General features: G+C 47.4%; 1 protein-coding gene across 4 annotated transcripts in view; it reads left to right on the forward strand.

The window, feature by feature from the left end:
• Positions 1 to 1226: 1226 nt before the first annotated feature.
• The window catches only part of CC2D2A (coiled-coil and C2 domain containing 2A), a 141905-nt gene continuing 123158 nt past the window's right edge, over positions 1227 to 19973 (forward strand). The window contains exons 1-3 of one of the 4 annotated variants that reach the window (XM_059721590.1): positions 1227 to 2834; positions 3905 to 3979; positions 4222 to 4312. In XM_059721590.1, coding sequence (XP_059577573.1) covers positions 2796 to 2834; positions 3905 to 3979; positions 4222 to 4312 — 205 coding nt within the window. In that variant the 5' untranslated portion in view covers positions 1227 to 2795. Of the gene's footprint in view, positions 2835 to 3894; positions 4032 to 4169; positions 4313 to 6527; positions 6694 to 19973 lie in introns of those variants that run through there. The other 3 variants (XM_014607614.3, XM_019479844.2, XM_019479841.2) reach the window with 3 other exon arrangements.

The following is a 19973-nucleotide window of genomic DNA, read 5'->3' on the forward strand; positions in this document are numbered from 1 at the left end:
TATAGATTTTTTCTAAAACTTTGTGGAATCAGAAATGGAAGATGGTATTAAAGAGATTGTGTCAAGTGATGGTTTTAAAGGTCTATCTTTAAATGACTGATGAGAAATAAAGAAGTCTGCATGGTATCTAATATTGTAATATTCTCAAGGAAATCTTTTTACCATCTGTTATGTTTTTGAATGAGGGAAATGTCCCTTTGGATGATAGGACTGAATAGGATTAAGTAGAGATAGTAAACAGAAAAGCATTATTTTGGAATCTGAAGCCAAGGAGGTTTGCTTTTCTATATTCTGCCATGGTTGGATCCAGGATTGTGTAAAGGGGGTGTGGGAGCAACGACTGACATGGAAGGGGGGTCTGTAACTCCACTCCCAGTTCTGCCTCCCTCGCTCCCTCCACCACAAGAATGGGCAAGCCACGCCATGGGAGCAGCAGCTAGGGATTTTTTTTTTTGAGTCCCCAAAACAGGTAAGAATTTTCCCTGCCATTCTTGGCGCTCCCTCCCTTTTCCTTTGTACTCTCCTCCCACTCCTGCCTGCGGCTGTCCATGCTGTTGTGCAATGCAGTGCTGCCAGAGACCGTGTCAGCAGCAGCACTGGGCAGGTTCCCTTTCCCTGAGCTTACTCCTTGGCTAGCGAGGAATACTCAGGGGCCTGGACATGGAGGAGGAACCTGCCCACTGCCACTGCTGCTCCTGGCCAAGCCTGGCTCCATCTGCAACCCAGCTGAAGCAAAACTGGAGCAGCTGTGGAGCACCCCACTCCCCTGGGGCAGCCAGAGACACTAGGGACAGCAGCAGTAGTGGGGGGTGGGGGGAGATGGGATATGCCACTGAGCACAGAGAATCATAGAAAATTAAGATTGGGGGAGAAGGGAAGGAGAGATTCGTACCTGATTTCTGGATTTAAGAAAAGTTGCCTGCTGCTGCTCCTGCAGCGCAGACTGAAAGATGGAACCACTTCACCCCTTGTAGATCCATCCCTGAACTCTATTCCCTCCTTGCCCACTGTCACACCTACTCACTTATTACTGATGAACTCTAGATCCTCAATGCTGTGTAATGTAATGTAATGTAACATAATGTAATATAATTTTAAAATGGTGGTACTTGACTTGGATGGGAATATAGGTGAATATGCACGTTCAGATTTTTCTCACATCTCCACTTAACTTACATTTCAAGAAAATAAAAGGATATATATTATGCATTCTGTCTATGAACTGGGGAATAAAAAAGAGCCCCAGATCTTTACATACATTAGTGTAATACATATTGGCCATTAGTGCACAATTTCATTTTGATCCTGCAAATCCTGCAGATATACATTTGGAGAGTCTTAATGAAGTGAACATAGGCAGACAAGGTTCTTAGGATAAATGTGATATCTTTTATTAGACCAACTAAATAGCTGGAAAAATTGAAGTGAATGCAGTTACTCACATGTGTAAGTAAGTGCTTGACCAGGGTGGCCATGATCCCTTGATCTTTTGTATGCATTATTTACCACTATTTCTTTCCTTTGATTTTTTTTTAAAGGGATGGTCTTTCCCTATGTGTATGTAGCAAACCATAGACACTTTGCTGACTCTTTCTCTTTAAAAACAAATCTCAGTGACCTTCCTTAGCAACCTTGTTGCTAAGATGGGTGTATTTGTTATGGCAGACTGTTGATTGCAACTCCTGAAATGCTGCCTAAGAAAACCCAGGTATGACCCAAATATTTCCTTTTTAAAGCTTTTAAAGTATCTCCACATTCTCCATTTTTATTAGAGACAAGTTTAAGATGCAGAAATCCTCAAAACAACTTTTATAACAACTTTTATAAAGATTCTCAAGGTAATTTATTTTTAAAAGTGAAGTTAGTAAACTGCAGAAATGTCTATTTTCAGTTGTAAGTCATCTGGAGACAGGCAACTCCCTGTGATACTGAATAATTTTAAATCTCTTGTATTCTAGTGTAAAGCATGGAATTCAATTATTTATTATATTTTTAAAATGTTTCTTATGGCACTTAGTTTCCAGAAATATTAGAAAAGCATTAAAATGATTCAAAGGCCTTGTCCTTTTCATGTACATACAAGACTATTCTAATGTTTTAAAAGTGAAATCTGCTAAGTATTAAAATGCTATAATTTACTGAAGTATAATATTTATATTGCCCTGGGATATTAGTGCTGCAAACAGGCAGATGTTTCAGTTTTACGCAATGACATTATACTTAGCCATTCTGTGCAGTACTGGAGTGGGAATGAACTTGTGAGCTGGTATGATTGCACTGATCTGGGCTGCCTAACTAGCATGGGGCATAGCTGATACTGCTGTAGGAATACAAGCCATACTTTGGGCTAGTTTGGCCCCCAACACTAGTTAGGAAAGCCTTTGAATTTACTACCTAAATCTCGTTTGGTGTTTTTAGCAGCGGAGTGACATTTTCTGGTCACATTTTCTTAACCCTAATACATTTGTAACCTGCTCCTATGCAGGAAGCAGGGATGACAGTACAGACTGTCAGTGGCATCACTCCTATTAAGAATTATCACACATTATGCCTTAGTTTGAAGATTATGCGAATTACAAAAACAGGAAAAAATCCAGTTTTCAAAACTGCAAAACTGCTTTGAAGTGTTAAATAATTATATTTTAAGACATCATAAGTCTAAAGGTTATATATATATGGTGCAGAGGTATGCCTCATGTGGAGTGTGTTGGATCAGTGTGTAAGTATTTAATCTGTATATTGGCCCGCCAGTAATTTCTGTTATTTGTGACAGCCAAGTACCATGTATCACAAACATGAATCTCAGTGAAGAATCTCAGATGATGGTTATGGAGGTTAGTTTAATAATTATGACACATATTGTTTTAACGAAATTTCTTTCACCAAAAATTATGATACGGTTTTGTTCATCCACCACCTTTGTCAATTACATGAAGAGTAATATATGTATTTCTGGACCGCTTTGCGACTTGCAATGCTTATTTAGTCATTTGTCAGATTTGTTCTGCATTTTGGGGCCCTGTCACCACACGGGTTGCTTCATGGTAAATCTGCCACTGTCCCCACTTTCCCTCTACTGCCAAATTCCCCGAGTCCTCCTGCAGCAGGTGGAAACTGGGCCATACCCCCTCTTCCACATGGCCACATCACGGCTGGGCTCACTCACTTCTGTGTGAGGCCAGATCACTCCCCTTTCCCCCTGCCCGGCTGGGCCTTTCCCCCTCCCCCTGTGGAGCTGGATTGGGGTCAGGTCAATCCTCCTTTGCCAGGCGAGCTAAGCCCCTGGATCAGGGCTGGGCTGCCCATCACCCTCTTGTGCGACTGACAGGGGCTCCGGCGCACCCTCCTTGGGCAGTGGATCAGGACCACCAGCTGGATGTGGCCCATAACAGGCCCGTGCATGGCCCATGAGGCCTGGCAGGCAAGAGGGCAGGGCAGCACTGGTGCATAATCTGGAGCAGGCGGGTATTAAACAGGGGGCGCAGCGAGGTCTCCATCCTGCACGTCCCGACAGGCACGCAGGTTGCCACCTCTGCATCTATCCTGGGAGGTTTCAGCACGCGACAGAACAACATTAATGCCCAATTAATCTATTGCGCTGCACGCCTGTACATTACTGTTACATTTAAAAAACCCACTGGACTACTGTCTAAATGGGAGCCGGCATTTCGTATTTATTTGGACGAATGCCCCGTCGTTTATCTCCCCGGTGACTCTCAGCAGTCTCCTGGAGACTCTGCCCGGCGCCAGCAGCCCCCCAGGGCAGGTGCCAGCTGCGAGGGAGCGGTTTCCCAGGCCCCCGGCCCAGCCGGGCTCAGGGCAGGACGGCCCCGCAGGCCTAAACGTGTTTCTTTCCCGTGTGATCTGTTTCATGCACCGACGTGCCTCCCCGCGGACGCGGCAGGAGCGCGGAGCTGAGGCGGAGGCGGAGGCGGGCGGGCTGCAGGCGGCGCTGGAGGCCCGGAGGCGGAAGAACCCGGTGAGCGGGCAGGCAGGACGGACCGGAGCCGCAGCAACGCCAGATCAGCCCAGTACGCATGCGCGGAACGCCGCACGGGCTGCACGGGGGGATTGACTGCTGCGCACGCGCGCCGGGACTCTAGGGGCGGGGCTCTGGGGGGGGTGTCGCACAACATCCGGGTCCTGCGGAGGGGGCGGGGCTTGAGTTTGACTGGGGCCGCGCGCTGCTGACGCTCCCCCTCCCGTTGCTTGTGCTTGCAGCTGACGGAGCCGGCGCGTCTCGTCACGCCACCAGAGGCGGAGGCGGCAGAGGGTGGCACAGCTGGCATGGCGGCGGGCCGGCCATCGCGCAGTAAGTGTCTCCGACCGGCCTGGGGGGCGGGGCTCTCGGGGGAGGGGTGCGCGTCACGTGAGGGCGGAGCTCCTGGGGCCTGTGGGCGGGGCGTAAGTGCGGAGGCCTGTGAACACGTGAAGGGGTTTCGCAGCGGGGCCTGCCGAGGAATCGAAGACCCCTTTAATACAGGGGGGCCCGAGGGAGGCGTTACTGAGTGCCTGGGCCAGCTCTGCCCAGGGTGAGGCGGGGGGTGGGTTAGTCCTCAGCAGGTGGCCCCACACCTGGTGTGTGGGGTCCAGCGCACGGCGCTCTGGTGCGAGGTGGGACCCAGCAGGTGGCTGCCGAAGCAGCCTGTGGCCCCAGAAGTGGTGCGCTGTGTTGCACCTGGCACGTGACTCTGGAGCACCGCAGTGGCATCCCCAGGTTCGGCGCCTGGGTTTGATCTGGCAGCTGGCTCCCGAGCTAGAGCGCCAGGTTGGACCCTGGATCCGTGTTGTGTTGGTTCGTGGTCCCCAGCTGACCTGAGGAGCTGGCAGCAGGTTTGGAGTCAGCGTATTTCACTAACTGTTGCTCTTCCTCTCAGTGGGAGATTTTTTTTTCCCCCTCTCCCTTCAGGTTGCCCTTTAAAATAAGGGTGTATGCTATATATTGGGTTGTGCTGTATGTGAGAAAATAAGTTATTGTTAAACCTGTAAACACAAAAGTGATATGTGAATCCAACGCAGCAGAACATTTGGTTGTGGGGATGCACAGTGTGTGTCGAAGTATCTGATACTTTTTAATTTGCTAGATGGAACTATTTGCACTGTATTGCTGGCAGATATTTTAGGGAACAGTAATACTATGAATATTTGCACAATTTTTTTTATGGCGCGCATGAATAAGACAACTCTCCACTTAATGAATCATCTCGATAAAAGCTGAAAACCTGAAGATGTAGACAAGGCAAGGATTAGTAATAAATAGTATTTAAGTGTATAATCACCACTTTGGATAATAAAGATTGTTGTGGTTCTGGGCCAGAAATAAAATGTACACAGAGAATGAACAAAACAAAGCATCTTTATGGAAAAGGGACATCCTTGAATATTTAAACAGGAAAAGAAATACATTATTTTGCTAGATTAGATAAGTCAAAGTAGTGATACTGTGAGAAGGTCTATTTTTTGGCAGAAATGTTTGCAAAGTTTAAATGGATATAAAGAGGGAGGAAGGTCATCATTACCTGTAACATACAGGAAGAATTTCAGGAGTCGGGTAGATTATAGCAGGTCATAAAATCCATGTTGATGTTCAGTCCTTGGTTCCTAGTGTCCAGCAGACTAGGAACAAAGGACTGAACATCCAAAATGGATGTTATGACACACTATAATCTGCTTGATTCCTGAAATTCTTATTAACATTATAGGTGATAATTTCTTTCCTTCATCTGGATAGATCTTGCTCACCCAGTAATCAGCTTCTTTTCTTCTGCTAATTGTTTGTCTGCTACCCCTGGAAATTTCCCTCCACTCCAGTTTCCTGCCTTTTTCAACTGCTCTTAAAAAATTCTGTGCTTGCTTTCCTCTTCAGACATGAAGAAGAATGCTTGGCATCTGCAAGCTTGTCTGATTTTTATCTCAACTATACAGTTGGTCCATTAAAAGGTATTGCTCCAAAAAATCTTTGCCTCTTGAATAACTTATGGACCATCACAGTTACTCTAATACTACCACTTTTATTGATTGGGAATTTAATACTTAATATGAAGGCATATTAGTGTACTTGAGAGAAGCAGTTAAGGGCTGTTTGTAGGTCCTCCACAGTAAGTGCAATGACAGAACAATCATTGGCATACTGAAGTTCTACAATCAAGGCCAATATAACTTTGATTTTGGCATGGAGGCGGGAGAGATTGAAGATTCCCATCCATCCAGTGCCATGTATCAGATGGTCATGGATGAGCATCTTGATGACAGCAAGAAAGATGGAAAACAGAATAGGTACAGTCATGAAGCCCTGCTTGACACCAGTTTGAATGTTAAAGGGCTCCATAGTGGAGCCACTGCATAGGCTGGAGGCAGTCATCTGGTCAGGAAGGAGTCTTAAGATGTCGATAAATTTTCCTGGGCAGCCAGAATTTGATAAGGACTTCCATAGAGCCTTACGGTTAACAGTCAGAGGATTTGGTCAAATCAATAAAGGCCATATATAGTTCCTGGTGTTGTTCTTGGCATTTTTCCTGGATCTGCAGGGCCGCAAAAATCATGTCCATGGTGCCTCTTGATGGTCTGAAACCACACTGAGACTCAGGAAGGATTTCTTTGGCAAGAGGGAGCAGTTGGTTCACCAGAATTGGAGTGAGGCTCTTCCCAGCAATGAAGACGGGGGAGATAGCGTCCACAGTTAGACTTATCAAGGTATCTCCCCTTTTTTAAAAATGGTGATAATATTGGCATTCGTTAGGTCAATGGGAATTTCCTCACTGTTCCAGATTTTAAGAAATGGTGTGTGTACCTTGTTGGTCATAATTGGCCACCAACCTTAGAGACCTTAGCTGGTGTGCCATCAGGGCCAGATGCTTTGTTGTTCTTCATCTGTCTTACCTGGTGGACTTCTTCAGAAGTTGGTGGATTGGTAAGTGCTTCCCTTACTGGATGGTGTGTGATGGTGTCAGTGGTTTCATTAATCACCATCAATTCTTGATTCAGGAGCTTTTGGTAGCACGCTTTCCAGTGGTTTTTGATAGACTCATTTTTAAGGAGTGTACTGCCGTCTTCAGAGTCCACAAGAATTTGGTCCATACAGAGCTTTGATTGCTGCAAAGAAGCTCCACATGTCATGGTTGTCAACAAATTGTTGCATTTCTTTCATTTTCTCTTCCCAACATTTGTTTTTGATTTTTCAAATCTTCCTCTGGGCTTCAGCTTTAAGCCAGTAAGAAGTTCCCTTCTTCTGACTGGATGGTTTTGCCTGTCACAAAGCTTTTTTTTTCCAATTGAGAAGAGCTTTGATCTCAGCTTTGTTTTTATCCAGCCAGTCCTGATGGCATTGGGTGATAGACTCCATGCAAGCCTCATGGATAGTCTTTTTTAGAGTTTGCCAATCTTCCTCAACACAAGTGCTACCATTTTCAGTCCTAAGATTGGTGAGTTTTTTACTGAGATGTTTGGAGGGTTTTGTGGTATCTAAGGGTCTGAAGGCATTTCATGCTGTACTGTCTTTGGACTGATTTGGGTTTGGTTTTTTTTGATGTTTCAGTGCAACCCTGATGGACATGATTGATCTCACTAATTGATGATTGATTTGGCTGTCATTGGCTTCTCATGACACGTGTTATAGGGGTGTCTTTAAGATCACTTGCTCTACAATGACATAGTCTAGAAGGTGCTATTGTTTTGAGCGGCAGTGTTGTCGTGTTGTTTTGGACTTGTTGCATTGTCTGAAGATGGTGTTAGTAATGACAAGGTCATGCTCTGCATATTTACTGGGTAACAGGATGCAATTGGAATTGGCCTTGCTCACTCCTTCCTTCCCTGTGGTGCCTCCCACATGTTAAAGTCCTGGCCAACTCTTGCACTGAAGTCTCTAAGGAGAATGATTTTGTCCTGTTTCGGGATGATAGGATTTCATCAATGTCAGCATAAAATAGTTCTTTCTGTTTTTCTTTGGCATTGAGTTGTATGTACATATGTAAGTAGCAAATGTAAGTTGGCCAGGTGGAGACAGAGTTATAGAATATAACCAGTGGAAGGTTCTCTTAAATTTGGCCCTCTGACTACTATCCCATGCTGCTCCTCCATGTGGGTACCAGTGATACTGCAAAGGGAGACCCTGGGTTGATCAAAACTGACTACAGGGCTCTGGGTGCAAAGGTGAGGAGGTCTGGGGCTCAGGTTGTATATCCATTGATCCTTTCGGCCAAGGGAAAGGGCCCAGGCAGGAACAGGTGCTTTCTGCAAATCAACACCTGGCTGCGCAAGTAGTGTCACAAGCAGGGCTTTGGCTTCTTTGACCATGAGATGTTGTTCCAAGAAGGATTGCTGGGTAGAGATGGGATCCACCTGACAAAGAGAGGGAGGAGCATCTTTGTAGACAGGCTTGTTGACCTAGTGAGGAGGGCTTTAAACTAGGTTCGCTGGAGGATGGAGATCAAAGCCCTGAGGTAAGTGGGGAAGCAGGACACCTGGAGAAAGAGCAAGCAGGAGGGTGCAACAGGGGAGGTGAGCACATACTTCCTGAAAAATCGGGACAATCAATTAGTTACCTTAGGTACCTGTACACAAATGCATGAAGCCTGGGAAACCAGCAGGAAAAACAGGAAGTCCTTGCACAGTCACAGAACTGTCACCTGATTGGAATAACAGAGACTTGGTGGGATAACTTGCATGACTGGAGCACCGTCATCAATGGGTACAAACAGTTCAGGAAAGACAGGCAGGGGAGAAGAAGAGGAAGACTTGTGCTGTATGTAAAAGAGCTCAGAACTCTAGTATGAAACTGGAGATAGCTCTGTTGAAAATTCTGAAAACAACAAGGATGATGTCTTGGTGGGGGTCAGTATAGACTACCAGAACAGGAGGAAGTGGTGGATGTGGCTTTCTTCAAACATTGCAGGCAATCCAGGAAGTTTTTAGAGAGTGCTGGGGGCAATTTCCTGGTGCAAGTGCTGGAGTGGCCAACTAGGGTGCATGTTCTTCTTGACCTGCTGCTCACAAATGGGGAAGAATTGGTGGGGAATGTAGTAGTTGATAGCAACTTGGGCAGCAGTGACCATGAAATGATTGTGTTCAGGATCCTGAGGCAAGGAAGGATGGAGACCAGCAGAGTAAGGACCCTGGACTTCAAAAAGGCAGACTTTGACTTGCTTGGGGAACTCAGGGGAAGCCAGACTGAGGGGGAGAGGACTCCAGAAGAGCAGGCTGTACTTTAAAGAAGACTTACTGAGACTACAGGAACAAACCATCCCAATACCCAGGAATATTAGCAAGTATGGCAGAAGACCAACTTGGCTTAGCAGGGAACACTTCAGTAAACGAAATCAGAAAAAAGGAAGCTTGTAAGAAGTGGAAACCTAGACAAATAACTAGGGAAGAATATAAGGGCATTGATCGGGCATGCAGGGATGAAGTTGGAAAAGCAAAAGTGTAAATGGAGTTGCAGCTAGCAAGGGACATGAAGGGTTTTTACAAGTATGTTGGTAGCAAGAGTAGGATCAGGGAAAATGTGGGTCCCATACTGAGTCAGGGAGGCAACCTTGTGACAGAGGATGCAGAAAAGGCTGATTAACTCAATGCCTATTTCACCTCAGTCTTCCCAGTCAAGGTCTGCTCCCAGACTACTGCACCAGGCAGCACAGTTTGGGGAAGAGGGGACCAGCCAGCAGTGACAAAAGAACAAGACTGTTTAGAAAAGCTGGACATATACAAGTCCATGGGGTCAGATGGGGAGTTGGCTCATGTGATTGCAGAGCCACTGGCCATCACCTTTGAAAACTCATGGCAATCAGGAGAGGTCTCGGATGATTGGAAAAAGGCAAATATAGGGCCCATATTTAAGAAAGGGGAAGAAGGAGCATCCATGGAACTACAGACCAGTCATCTTCACCTCAGTCCCTGCAAAAATTATGGAGCAAGGAATCCATCTTGAAGCACTTGGAGGAAGAGGTGATTAGGAACAGGCAGCATAGATTCACCAAGGGCAAGTCATGCCTGATCAACCCGATTGCCTTCTACAATGAAATGACTGGCTCTGTGGACACGGGGGTGGGGGGAGGGGAGGGAATCACCAGTGGATGTGGTATACCTGGTTTTTAGCAAGGCTTTTGATACAGTCTCCCACAGCATTCTCACAGGCAAGCTGAGGAAATATGGGCTGAATGAACAGACTGTATGGTGGATAGAAAACTGGCTGGAGCGTTGGGCTCAGATGGTGATAATCGGGGATCCGAGTTTTCCATTTCCTATGAAAAAATAGAGAAAATCACAGATTTTCCAGTTTAAATGGACAAAACATGGATTTTCCTTTTTAGCAGGGAAACCCGCGGGTTTCTCCCTTTTGCAAAGAGCAGTGCAGGCTGGCTGAGTTCCAGCCTGCAAGAGCTGTTTGCAAAAGGGGCAGGAAAGCCCCAGCCCTGCTTGCATGTGGAGGGAGAGGGGGAAAGGTCGGGACCTGACACAGTCACTTTACCAGAGGGTGCCCCAGGAGGATCAGTCTTCTTCATTCCTGAAGGTAAGTGGGGCTTGGGGTTGCAGGGCAGGGCTGTGGGGGAAGCTGGCTGAGGGAGTGAGGATGTGTTGGGGGAAGACATGGAGTGCCTGCCAGCCAGTGGAGGGGTGAGGGGCACTGCCAGCCCCCCACCTCAGCTTATTCTGTGCCTGCTCCCAGAAGCAGGGCTGGTGGGGGCGAGGGCAGCAGTGCTTCTCGGTGGGTCACCTACATGCTGCTTGGCCAGGGGAAGAGGGGGAGCTCGCATGCAGCAGCTGCCAACACGCCACAGCTCTCGCCATTTGCCTTCAGCCAGCAATGGGAAGGCCACATAGGGTGTGGTGGTGGCTGCTGCGTGCAAACCCCCTCCTCCCTGACCGAGCAGGCATGTGAGGCCTGCAGAAGGGCACTGCTGCCCTCACCCCTGCTCTGGGCAAGCAGCGCAGGGCTTGGTGGTGGTGGTACAGTGATGCTAGCAGCCGCTACCACGTGTGAGCAGAGATGCATTTGTGGGGGCAGCTGCCGGCGGCGGTGGCAGCCACTGCATGCCAGGACCACTTAACTGCCGGTGCCACGCCCTGTGCCACTTGCATGCAGCAGGGCCAGGGGGGTGAGTGTAGCAGAGCCCTTTTGCAAGCTGCACATGCCCGCCTGGCTGGGGAGGAGTGGGGGCTCGCATGCAGCAGCCCCCAGTACACCACTGCATCCATGCAGCTTTCCTGCTGCCAGCTGTAGGCAAGCAGCGCAAGGTGCGGTGGCGGTGGTGCAGTGGTGGTGGTAGTGGCTGCTGAATGCATAACTCTCTCCCCCTAGGCTGGGCAGTACGTGTGAGGCCCACAGAGGGGCACCACTGCCCTTGCCCCCCTGACGCTGCTCCTGGGAGCGGGCACAAAGTGACCCAAGGTGGGGGGGGGGGGCGGCACTGCAGTGTGTTGCGTGGGGCTGGCAGTGCGCCTTGCTCCTCTGTTGCCTTACCCTGCTCTGTTTCTGCCCCCCCTCTCCCATACTCCCCTCTGCTGCATGTTCACCCGCCCTGGCTGAGGGAGGGGAGGGTGTTGGGGAAAGCCCTACCAGGAGTGCCTGCCATCTGGCAGGCACTCCATGTCTTCCCCCAACACATCCTCGCTCCCTCAGCCCCGTCCAGCTTCTCCACCCCAGCAGTGGTGGTGTGGTAGTGGCAGCTGCATGCGAGTTTCCCCCCTCCCCGGGAGCAGGCACAAAGATGCACTTCTCCCCCATTCTCAATCTGTCTCCCCAACCCCTTCTTTTCCTCCCCTCCCCCAACACACACCTACCTCCTGGGGTGTGTGTGTATATGTCTGTGCCTGCGTGTGTGGGGCTGGGGGCTGTTGTGGGAGTAAGGGGCACAAGGAGGACTGGGCAGGCTGTGAGGGGTGATTAACAAGGCCATGGGGGGCCTTTAATTTTTATCACAGATTTTGGATCTTTTATCAGATTTTTTTTTATCGGGGAAAACCAGAATCCCAGGTAAAAATCAATGGCTCTATGTCTAGTTCGCAGCCAGCATCAAGTGGAGTGCCCCAGGGATCAGTCCTGGGTTCAGTTTTGTTCAGTAGCTTCATCAGTGACCTGGAAGATAGCATAGAGTGCACCCTCAGCAAGTTTGCAGTTGACACCAAGCTGGGGGGAGTTGTAAATATGCTGGAGGGTAGGGCTAGGATTCAGAGTGACTTAGACAAATTGGAGGTTTGGGACAAAAAAAAAATCTCATGAGGTTCAGCAAGGGCAAGTGCAAAGTCCTGCACTTAGGACGGAACAATCCCATGCACTAGTGCAGGCTGGGGGCTGACTGGCTGGGCAGCAGCTCTGCAGAAAAAGACCTGGGTGTTACAGTGAACAATAAGCTGAATATTCACCAGCAGTGTGCCCTTGTTGCCAAGAAAGGTTATAGCATACTGGGCTGCATTGGTAGGCATATTGCCAGTAGGTCCAGGGAAATGATTATTCTCCTCCTATTCAGCACTGGTAAGGCCATGTCTGGAGTACTGTGTTCAGTTTTGGGCTCCCCATTACAGAAAGGATGTGGAAAAAATTGGAGAGTCCAGTGGAGGGTGACAAAAATGGTTTGGGGGCTGGGGGACATGACTTATGAGGAGAGGCTGAGAAAACTATGCTTATTTATTTTAGAGAAGACTAAGAGGGAATTTAATGGTAGCCTTCAACCACCTGAAGGAAGCGGAGGGTGTTGAAAGAGGATGGAGCTAGACTGTTTTCAGTGGTGGCAGATGACAAAGCAAAGAGCAATGGTCTCAAGTTGCAGCAGGGGAAATTTAGGTTGGATATTAGGAAGAATTTTCTCACTAAGAGGGTAGTAAAACACTGCAACAGGTTGCCCAGAGGAGTGGTGGAATCTTCTTCCTCAGAGGTTTTTAAGACCCGGCTGGACAAAGTTTTGGTTGGGATGATCTAGTTGGGGATGGTCCTGCTTTGAGCATGGGGTTGGACTAGATGACCTCCTGAGGCCTCTTACAACCCTAATTTTCTATGATTCTATGAACATCATTCAACAAAGCTTTCATTTTATCCAAAGGAGTCTTTCCAACACTTAGTTCCTTTTTTTCAAAATAGTCCCTTAACAGAAATCTGTCATTTTTACCTTTAATCTTATTTTATATTCTTTTGGATCCTGGACTGATTTCTTAACCCCAAGGAATTGGCTGTATTTTAATTTACTACTCAGACAGACTAACAAGTGAATAGAGAACAGCTGCAAATAGGAAATGTTTCAAGGAAACATCCCAGCATCTGTTTATTATTCTTTTGAGAATGCTGGAGGACCAAAATGTTGGGAAGTCTTTCCTGCATCATTATTTTATTTGGAATGCTTTATTATTTTCTCTATTATTCGAACTAGGATCCTTTAAATGTGTTTGTGTGTCTGACTTATTTTGTGACCCCTGTGGGCACTTTTACATATGTTTTGGAGGTTGAGGGGGGCAGTGCTTTAATTAGAGCAGCTCCAAGAGGCTGCTGGAGCATGATAATTACCATACTCCAGCAGACTCGATTAATGGAGTCTGCTTGATACACTGTAGTTACAGAGTATTGGAGCAGGTTCCCCACGTGTGTACAGGCACCCTATATTTCTCACTTGCAGGCCAAAGCCTTGTGCATTCATTTCTTTTGTATAGTTTCAAAACTTCTTGGCTTACAAAAACTTGAAAATGAAAGAGATCTTAAATGCCAGGAAAGGAGAAGCTACGAAAAAAAAGTTTGGATGGGGTCAGAAGTGCAAGAGGTAAGAAAATAAGCAAAGATTGAAAAATCAATAACACTTTTAAGCAACTTAGGTTTATATATTATAAAGGCCTTAGGTGCCTAATTCTGAAGCATTTGGGCCTGGAGTGAATTACAGTACTATGTGCAGAAGTGCCTAGACACCCACGTGATACATGGGGAGGAGAGTTACGTTCCTCTGAATGGCCATCCAGAAATCCACACACTGTATACAGGGAAGTGTTTCAGAGAAGAGATCACTTAAATGCTGCCTTACTCTGGAACCAAGACACCTGGGTCTAGGATGTAGTACCTTGTCTAGTTAGGACCCAGAACATGAGCCCTTTCCTTAGTGTTGGTTTACTTTTTCTTTTGAAAGTTGAGAAAAGGAGGAGAAGCTGGGAGTGCTGCTGTGGTTGCCCACCTTTTCTGGGAAAGATGGGAAAGTAGAGTCTTGGTCCTCTGTGCTCCTATGACTGCTTGTGTTTCTTATCCACTATTTAATGTAAGCTACAAGCTTAATGTAGTACAACTTTGTAAAATAGCTTTGATTAAAGTATTAATTGGCACTGCATATACTGTGGTGGTTTTATACTTCAAATAATAACGTAATTGCTGGTTGTGAGGACTAAATGTTGAAACAAAATGAAAAGTGTGTGTTCCCAAGCAGTTTACTTGACTTATCTATAATTTTCTTAAATGCCCCGATAATCTAGAATAAACCTTGCTAGGTTTTATATTTTATCTTTTGTAATGCATTGTAGACATCAATAGCACTGTTAATGAAAAAGATATAGATTCATAGATGTTAGGGTCAGAAGGGACCTCAATAGATCATCGAGTCTGACCCCCTGCATAGGCAGGAAAGAGTGCTGGGTCTAGATGACCCCAGCTAGATGCTTATCTAACCTCCTCTTGAAGACCCCCAGGGTAGGGGAGAGCACCACCTCCCTTGGGAGCCCGTTCCAGACCTTGGACACTCTAACTGTGAAGTTTTTCCTAATGTCCAATCTAAATCTGCTCTCTGCTAGCTTGTGGCCATTATTTCTTGTAACCCCGGGGGTGCCTTGGTGAATAAATACTCACCAATTCCCTTCTGTGCCCCCATGATGAACCTATCCACAAGGTCGCCTCTCAACCTTCTCTTGCGGAGGCTGAAAAAGTCCAGTTTCTCTAGTCTCTCCTCGTAGGGCTTGGTCTGCAGGCCCTTGACCATACGAGTGGCCCTTCTCTGGACCCTCTCCAGGTTATCTGCATCCCTCTTGGAGTACTGAGTGCAATTCTGGGCGCCATACTTCAACTGCGGTCTGACCAGTGCCCGATAGAGGGGAAGTATCACCTCCTTGGACCTATTTGCCACGCATCTGCTGATGCACGATAAAGTGCCATTGGCTTTTCTGATGGTTTCGTCACACTGCCGACTCATGTTCATCTTGGAGTCCACTAGGACTCCAAGATCCCTTTCTACTTCCGTGCCACCCAGAAGGTCATTTCCTAGGCTGTTGGTGTGCTGGACATTTTTCCTCCCTAGGTGCAGCACTTTGCATTTCTCCTTGTTGAACTGCATCCTGTTGTTTTCTTCCCACTTGTCTAACCTGTCCAGGTCTGCTTGCAGCTGTTCCCTGCCCTCCGGCGTGTCCACTTCTCCCCATAGCTTTGTGTCATTTGCAAACTTGGACAGAGTACATTTCACTCCCTCGTCCAAGTCGCCGATGAAGGCATTAAAGAGTATTGGTCCAAGGACCGAGCCCTGCGGAACCCCACTGCCCACACCCTTCCAGGTCGAAGCCGACCCATCCACCACGATTCTCTGGGTGCGACCCTCCAGCCAATTCGCCACCCACCGGACTGTGTAGTCATCCAAATCACAGCCTCTTAACTTGTTCACCAGTATGGGGTGGGATACCGTATCGCAGGGCTTCCTGAAGTCTAAGTATATGACATCCACCCCTCCTCCTGTGTCCAGGCGTTTCGTAACCTGGTCATAAAAAGAGACTAGATTGGTCAGGCATGATCTGCCTGCCACGAACCCATGCTGGTTTCCCCTCAGCATAATTTTTCCTGTTGGGCTCTCGCAAATGTGAGCCTTGATAATTTTTTCAAAGACTTTGCCAAGGATGGAGGTGAGACTGACTGGCCTATAGTTGCCCGGGTTCTCCTTCCTCCCCTTCTTGAAAATGGGGACCACATTGGCCCTTTTCCAGTCCTCCGGGACTTGGCCCGTGCGCCACGAGTGTTCAAATATTCCTGCCAGTGGCTCTGCAATGATGTCAGCCAGTGCCTTCAGCACCCTCGGATGGAGCTCATCCTGTCCTGCCGACTTAAAGGCATCCAGTTCTTCCAAGTGACTCTGCACCATCTCAGGGTCTACGCATGGAAGTCTGGCGCCTTGCTGCTGCCTCTGTACAACCCCAGTGAGAGACTTGTCGTGCCCCTCGCTTAGGAACACTGAGGCAAAGAACTCGTTGAGGAGTTCAGCCTTGTCCCCCCTGTCCGTCACCAATTGTTTCTGCCCATTTAGTAGGGGTCCTATTCCTCCCTGGGCCTTCCTTTTACTCCCTATATATCTAAAAAACAATTTCTTGTTATCCTTTACTTGGGATGCCATCCTCAGCTCCATGGTAGCTTTGGCCTGTCTAACTGCCACCCTACAAACACGAGCAGAGGAGGTATATTCATCTTTGGTGATCTCTCCCTGTTTCCACTTTTTATGTGCTCCCCTTTTGGCCCTTAGGTTGCCCTGGATTTCTGTGGTCAGCCAGGGAAGCCTCCTGGCCCCTTTCCCTCTTTTACCTTGCACAGGGATCGTCTCTCTTTGTGCCCGAAGGATCGTTTCCTTAAGGCACAGCCACCCTTTTTGAGCTCGTGTCACTTCAAAACTCCTACTCTGCAGTGCGTCCTTGACTAATCGCCTGAGTTCATTGAGATCAGCTTTCCTAAAGTCTAGCACTTTCACCCTACTAGTTATCTTACCCACTTGACGTCTTATGGTGAATTCTATTAGGTGATCACTGTCCCCCAGATGGCTACCGATCTGTAGGTCCCCTACCATGTCATCCCCCATTGCCAATACCAGATCCAGTATGGCATTCTCCCTACTGGGACCATGTATCTCCTTTGTCAGGTGGAGGTCCTGTACACAGGTTAGAAACCTGCGTGAACGGTGGGACTTTGCCGTCTGTGTCTCCCAGCAGATGTCTGGGTAGTTTAGGTCCCCCATGACTACCGCCTCTTTAGCTTTTATGGTCTCCATGAGCTGCCTCAGGAGCCCCGCATCTCTTTCTTCCCCTTGATGTGGGGGTCTGTAGCAGACCCCTACCACCAAATCCCTTTCTCCTTGCCCCCCATGTAGCCTAACCCACAATCCTTCTACTTCCTCATCCTTGGATTCCGTCTTGATGAGGGTTGACGTATATTGCTCATTGACATAGAGCGCAACCCCTCCCCCTTTTTTCTCCACCCTGTCCTTTCTGTACAATCTATAACCCTCAATATGTACCGCCCAGTCGTGGGACGAATCCCACCAGGTTTCCGTTAGCCCTACTAAGTCGTAGGTGTTTTGTGCAAGCAGGAGTGCTAGTTCATCCTGCTTGTTCCCCATGCTCCTAGCATTAGTATATAAGCACTTAAACCCTGCGACAGGTGCCTTTGCTGCCCCCCCGCTTCGAGTCCCATGGGGCCCCTTATTTCTTACCTTCTCGTTTCTTACCTGTGCCGTAGTGCTGGCCGCCCCATGTCTTGCAGGTTCCCAATGTTCTCTTTCTTCAGGCTGGGCTGTTCTTGTGGGTGCCACATGGCTTGGTGGTCCACAGCTTCCCCCGCCCTCAACTTCCCCTCCCCCCGGCGAGCCTAGTTTAAAGCCTGCCGGAGGAGATCCGCCAACCTAGAAGAAAACACATGCTTACCTTTGGGGGACAGGTGAAGCCCATCCCAACTGAGCATGTCCCTCGTCGTGATGTGCGGGTCGTTGTCCAGGAAGCCAAAGCCTGCCTCGAGACACCACTGCCGAAGCTGCCAGTTGGTCTCTTGGATGCAGTTTTCATGCCGTCTTCCGCGTCCATTCACTGGTAGGATAGAAGAGAATACCACCTGTGCACCGAACTCCCTCAGCATGCCGCCCAGAACACTGTAGTCCGCCATCAGGTGATCGGGGGTTCTCCTGGCCGCATCATTAGTACCCACATGTACTAGGACCATGGGGTAGTAATCGGTGGGCTTGATCCTGGTCTGGATTACCTCCTTCACATCCCGAATCTTTGCTCCAGGCAGGCAGTATACATCTCGTGTTGAGGGGTCCTGGCGACAGATGGGCCCTTCCGTACCTCTCAGGATGGAGTCGCCTATGACAAGCACTCATATGTCAAATTATCCTAGTTTTCAAACAGTACCTTGTCTATTAAATATTTTCTACGTATGCATGTACAAAAATGGGTTTGACTTGTGAACATAATAAAATGTTTTAAATAGTTTTTCCTTGAAGTCTACAAATGTATTGTCTGTATTGAGGGAGTGTTAAATAGAGATGCACCAATTAAAGAGTTTTTTGGATGGATACTGATGGCCAATTTATTAACCAGTCATACTGGCCGATACCAATTGTCAATATGCAGCTTGGCAGCTTGGAGAGTAGCATGCAAGGTGCCAGGGGCAAGAAGCTGGCAGGAGGGGGCACGGATCAAGGTCCCAGTGGTGAGGAGGGGCTGGGGTAGGTGCTGCGCAGCTGGGCCAGGGCATGGGACAACCATGGCTAGTCTGCAGAGGGTGAGGGGGCTAGCTCCTGTGGCTGTGCACACCCTTGGGGCAAACACAGGGTGCATATGCCCCCTGGATCTGTACATGGTGCGAGGGTGGCTGCCTGCTGCGCACTTGGGGTTGGAGCCTTGGCCAGGCTCTTTCAAGTGGGGGGCTAAGCCTCAGCTGCTTTTGGGGTGGGCGGCAGCGGTGCTGGGAGGTGGTGGCTACAGGGGTGGGGGGGGGGCTACAACCACCTCAGACTTCACCGTAGCCCTCCTTCCAGTGCTGCTGCCGCCCACCCCAAGCACAGCCTGGGCCTAGCTCTGGTCGGGAAGAGCCCGGCACAGCCTCCAGCCCCAAGTGTACAGCGTGCAGTCCATCCTTTCCCTCCACTGTGTTAAAGAACCTTGTTTGGGTATACTGAGTGACAATAACACTTGTAAGTTACAAAAAGAATTATAGTTGGGGCTGAAATTTTGTAAATTAAACTTCTGCTTAAAAAATCGTTGACTAATAATTATACAGCCAGCCTGAAAGCAGTGTTTTAGTCTAATGGTTTATATAGCGCGCTGCTTTCACTGATACCCAAATTCTTCACAATAATGATTTCTGCATGTTTGTTGTCTTTCTATGTGAACCAATTACTTGTCTCTTAGGTCTTGTTTTGTGGATGAGAATATGCTCTCTACATTGAGAGACAACTGAAATTAATTAAAATAATGTTATATGGTACTTTTGGCAAAGAATCACATGATTGAGATTAGCAACCCTTCTTGTACATCCCATCCTATAGCAATTAAAGTGCTTAAATCAGTTTTACCATGACTGAGTTTAAAAAAAACCAAACTAAAAATATGTTCCCATTAGATAGAGAGGAGGGGACAAAAACCTAGAAAACCCCCTTTGTATCAGGCAAGTGATTACATTCACAAAATATGCCTTTCTAGATTATTGAACATATATTTTTTAGGTACCTAAAATGTCGAAGGATTGTTTTGGTGCCAATTTTATAAGCCTAGACTACTCAGTCTAATTTTGTTTGGCTCAGGGGAGACTTGGAAGGATATGTCCAATTTCTTATGGTTTCCAAACCACGTTTTTATCTGTTTTTGCATTGGCTATAAATAGTGAGGAACTGAGGTATAAATGCTTTTGATCCATTGGAGCAGTGCATACTTCTATAAGCTGATATGTCTCAGAGCAAATAATAATGTCATGTTAAAAATTTCCAAATGTGAAGAATGCTTCTCCTTGTATACCTGCTTAGCTAACGCCATAGTTTAAAGGAGACAGAGTCAAACAAAGCTTTAATATATCCTTTTTGGAGATCATAATTCTTAATCACAATGCTACAGACTAACATGTTTTCCTTTTAAATGACCCAATTTAATTCTAGAATTTAATTTTTACCTTGAGGTTGGTATACCATGTAGCCTGTACATGTTTTTAGAGTGAGTCTTCTGTATATCTTCTACTGACAGACCATGCATTATAATAATCTTGGATCATATTCTCAGTTTAT

Source organism: Alligator mississippiensis, chromosome 2 (genome assembly GCF_030867095.1).
Source record: "Alligator mississippiensis isolate rAllMis1 chromosome 2, rAllMis1, whole genome shotgun sequence".
NCBI lineage: Eukaryota > Metazoa > Chordata > Crocodylia > Alligatoridae > Alligator > Alligator mississippiensis.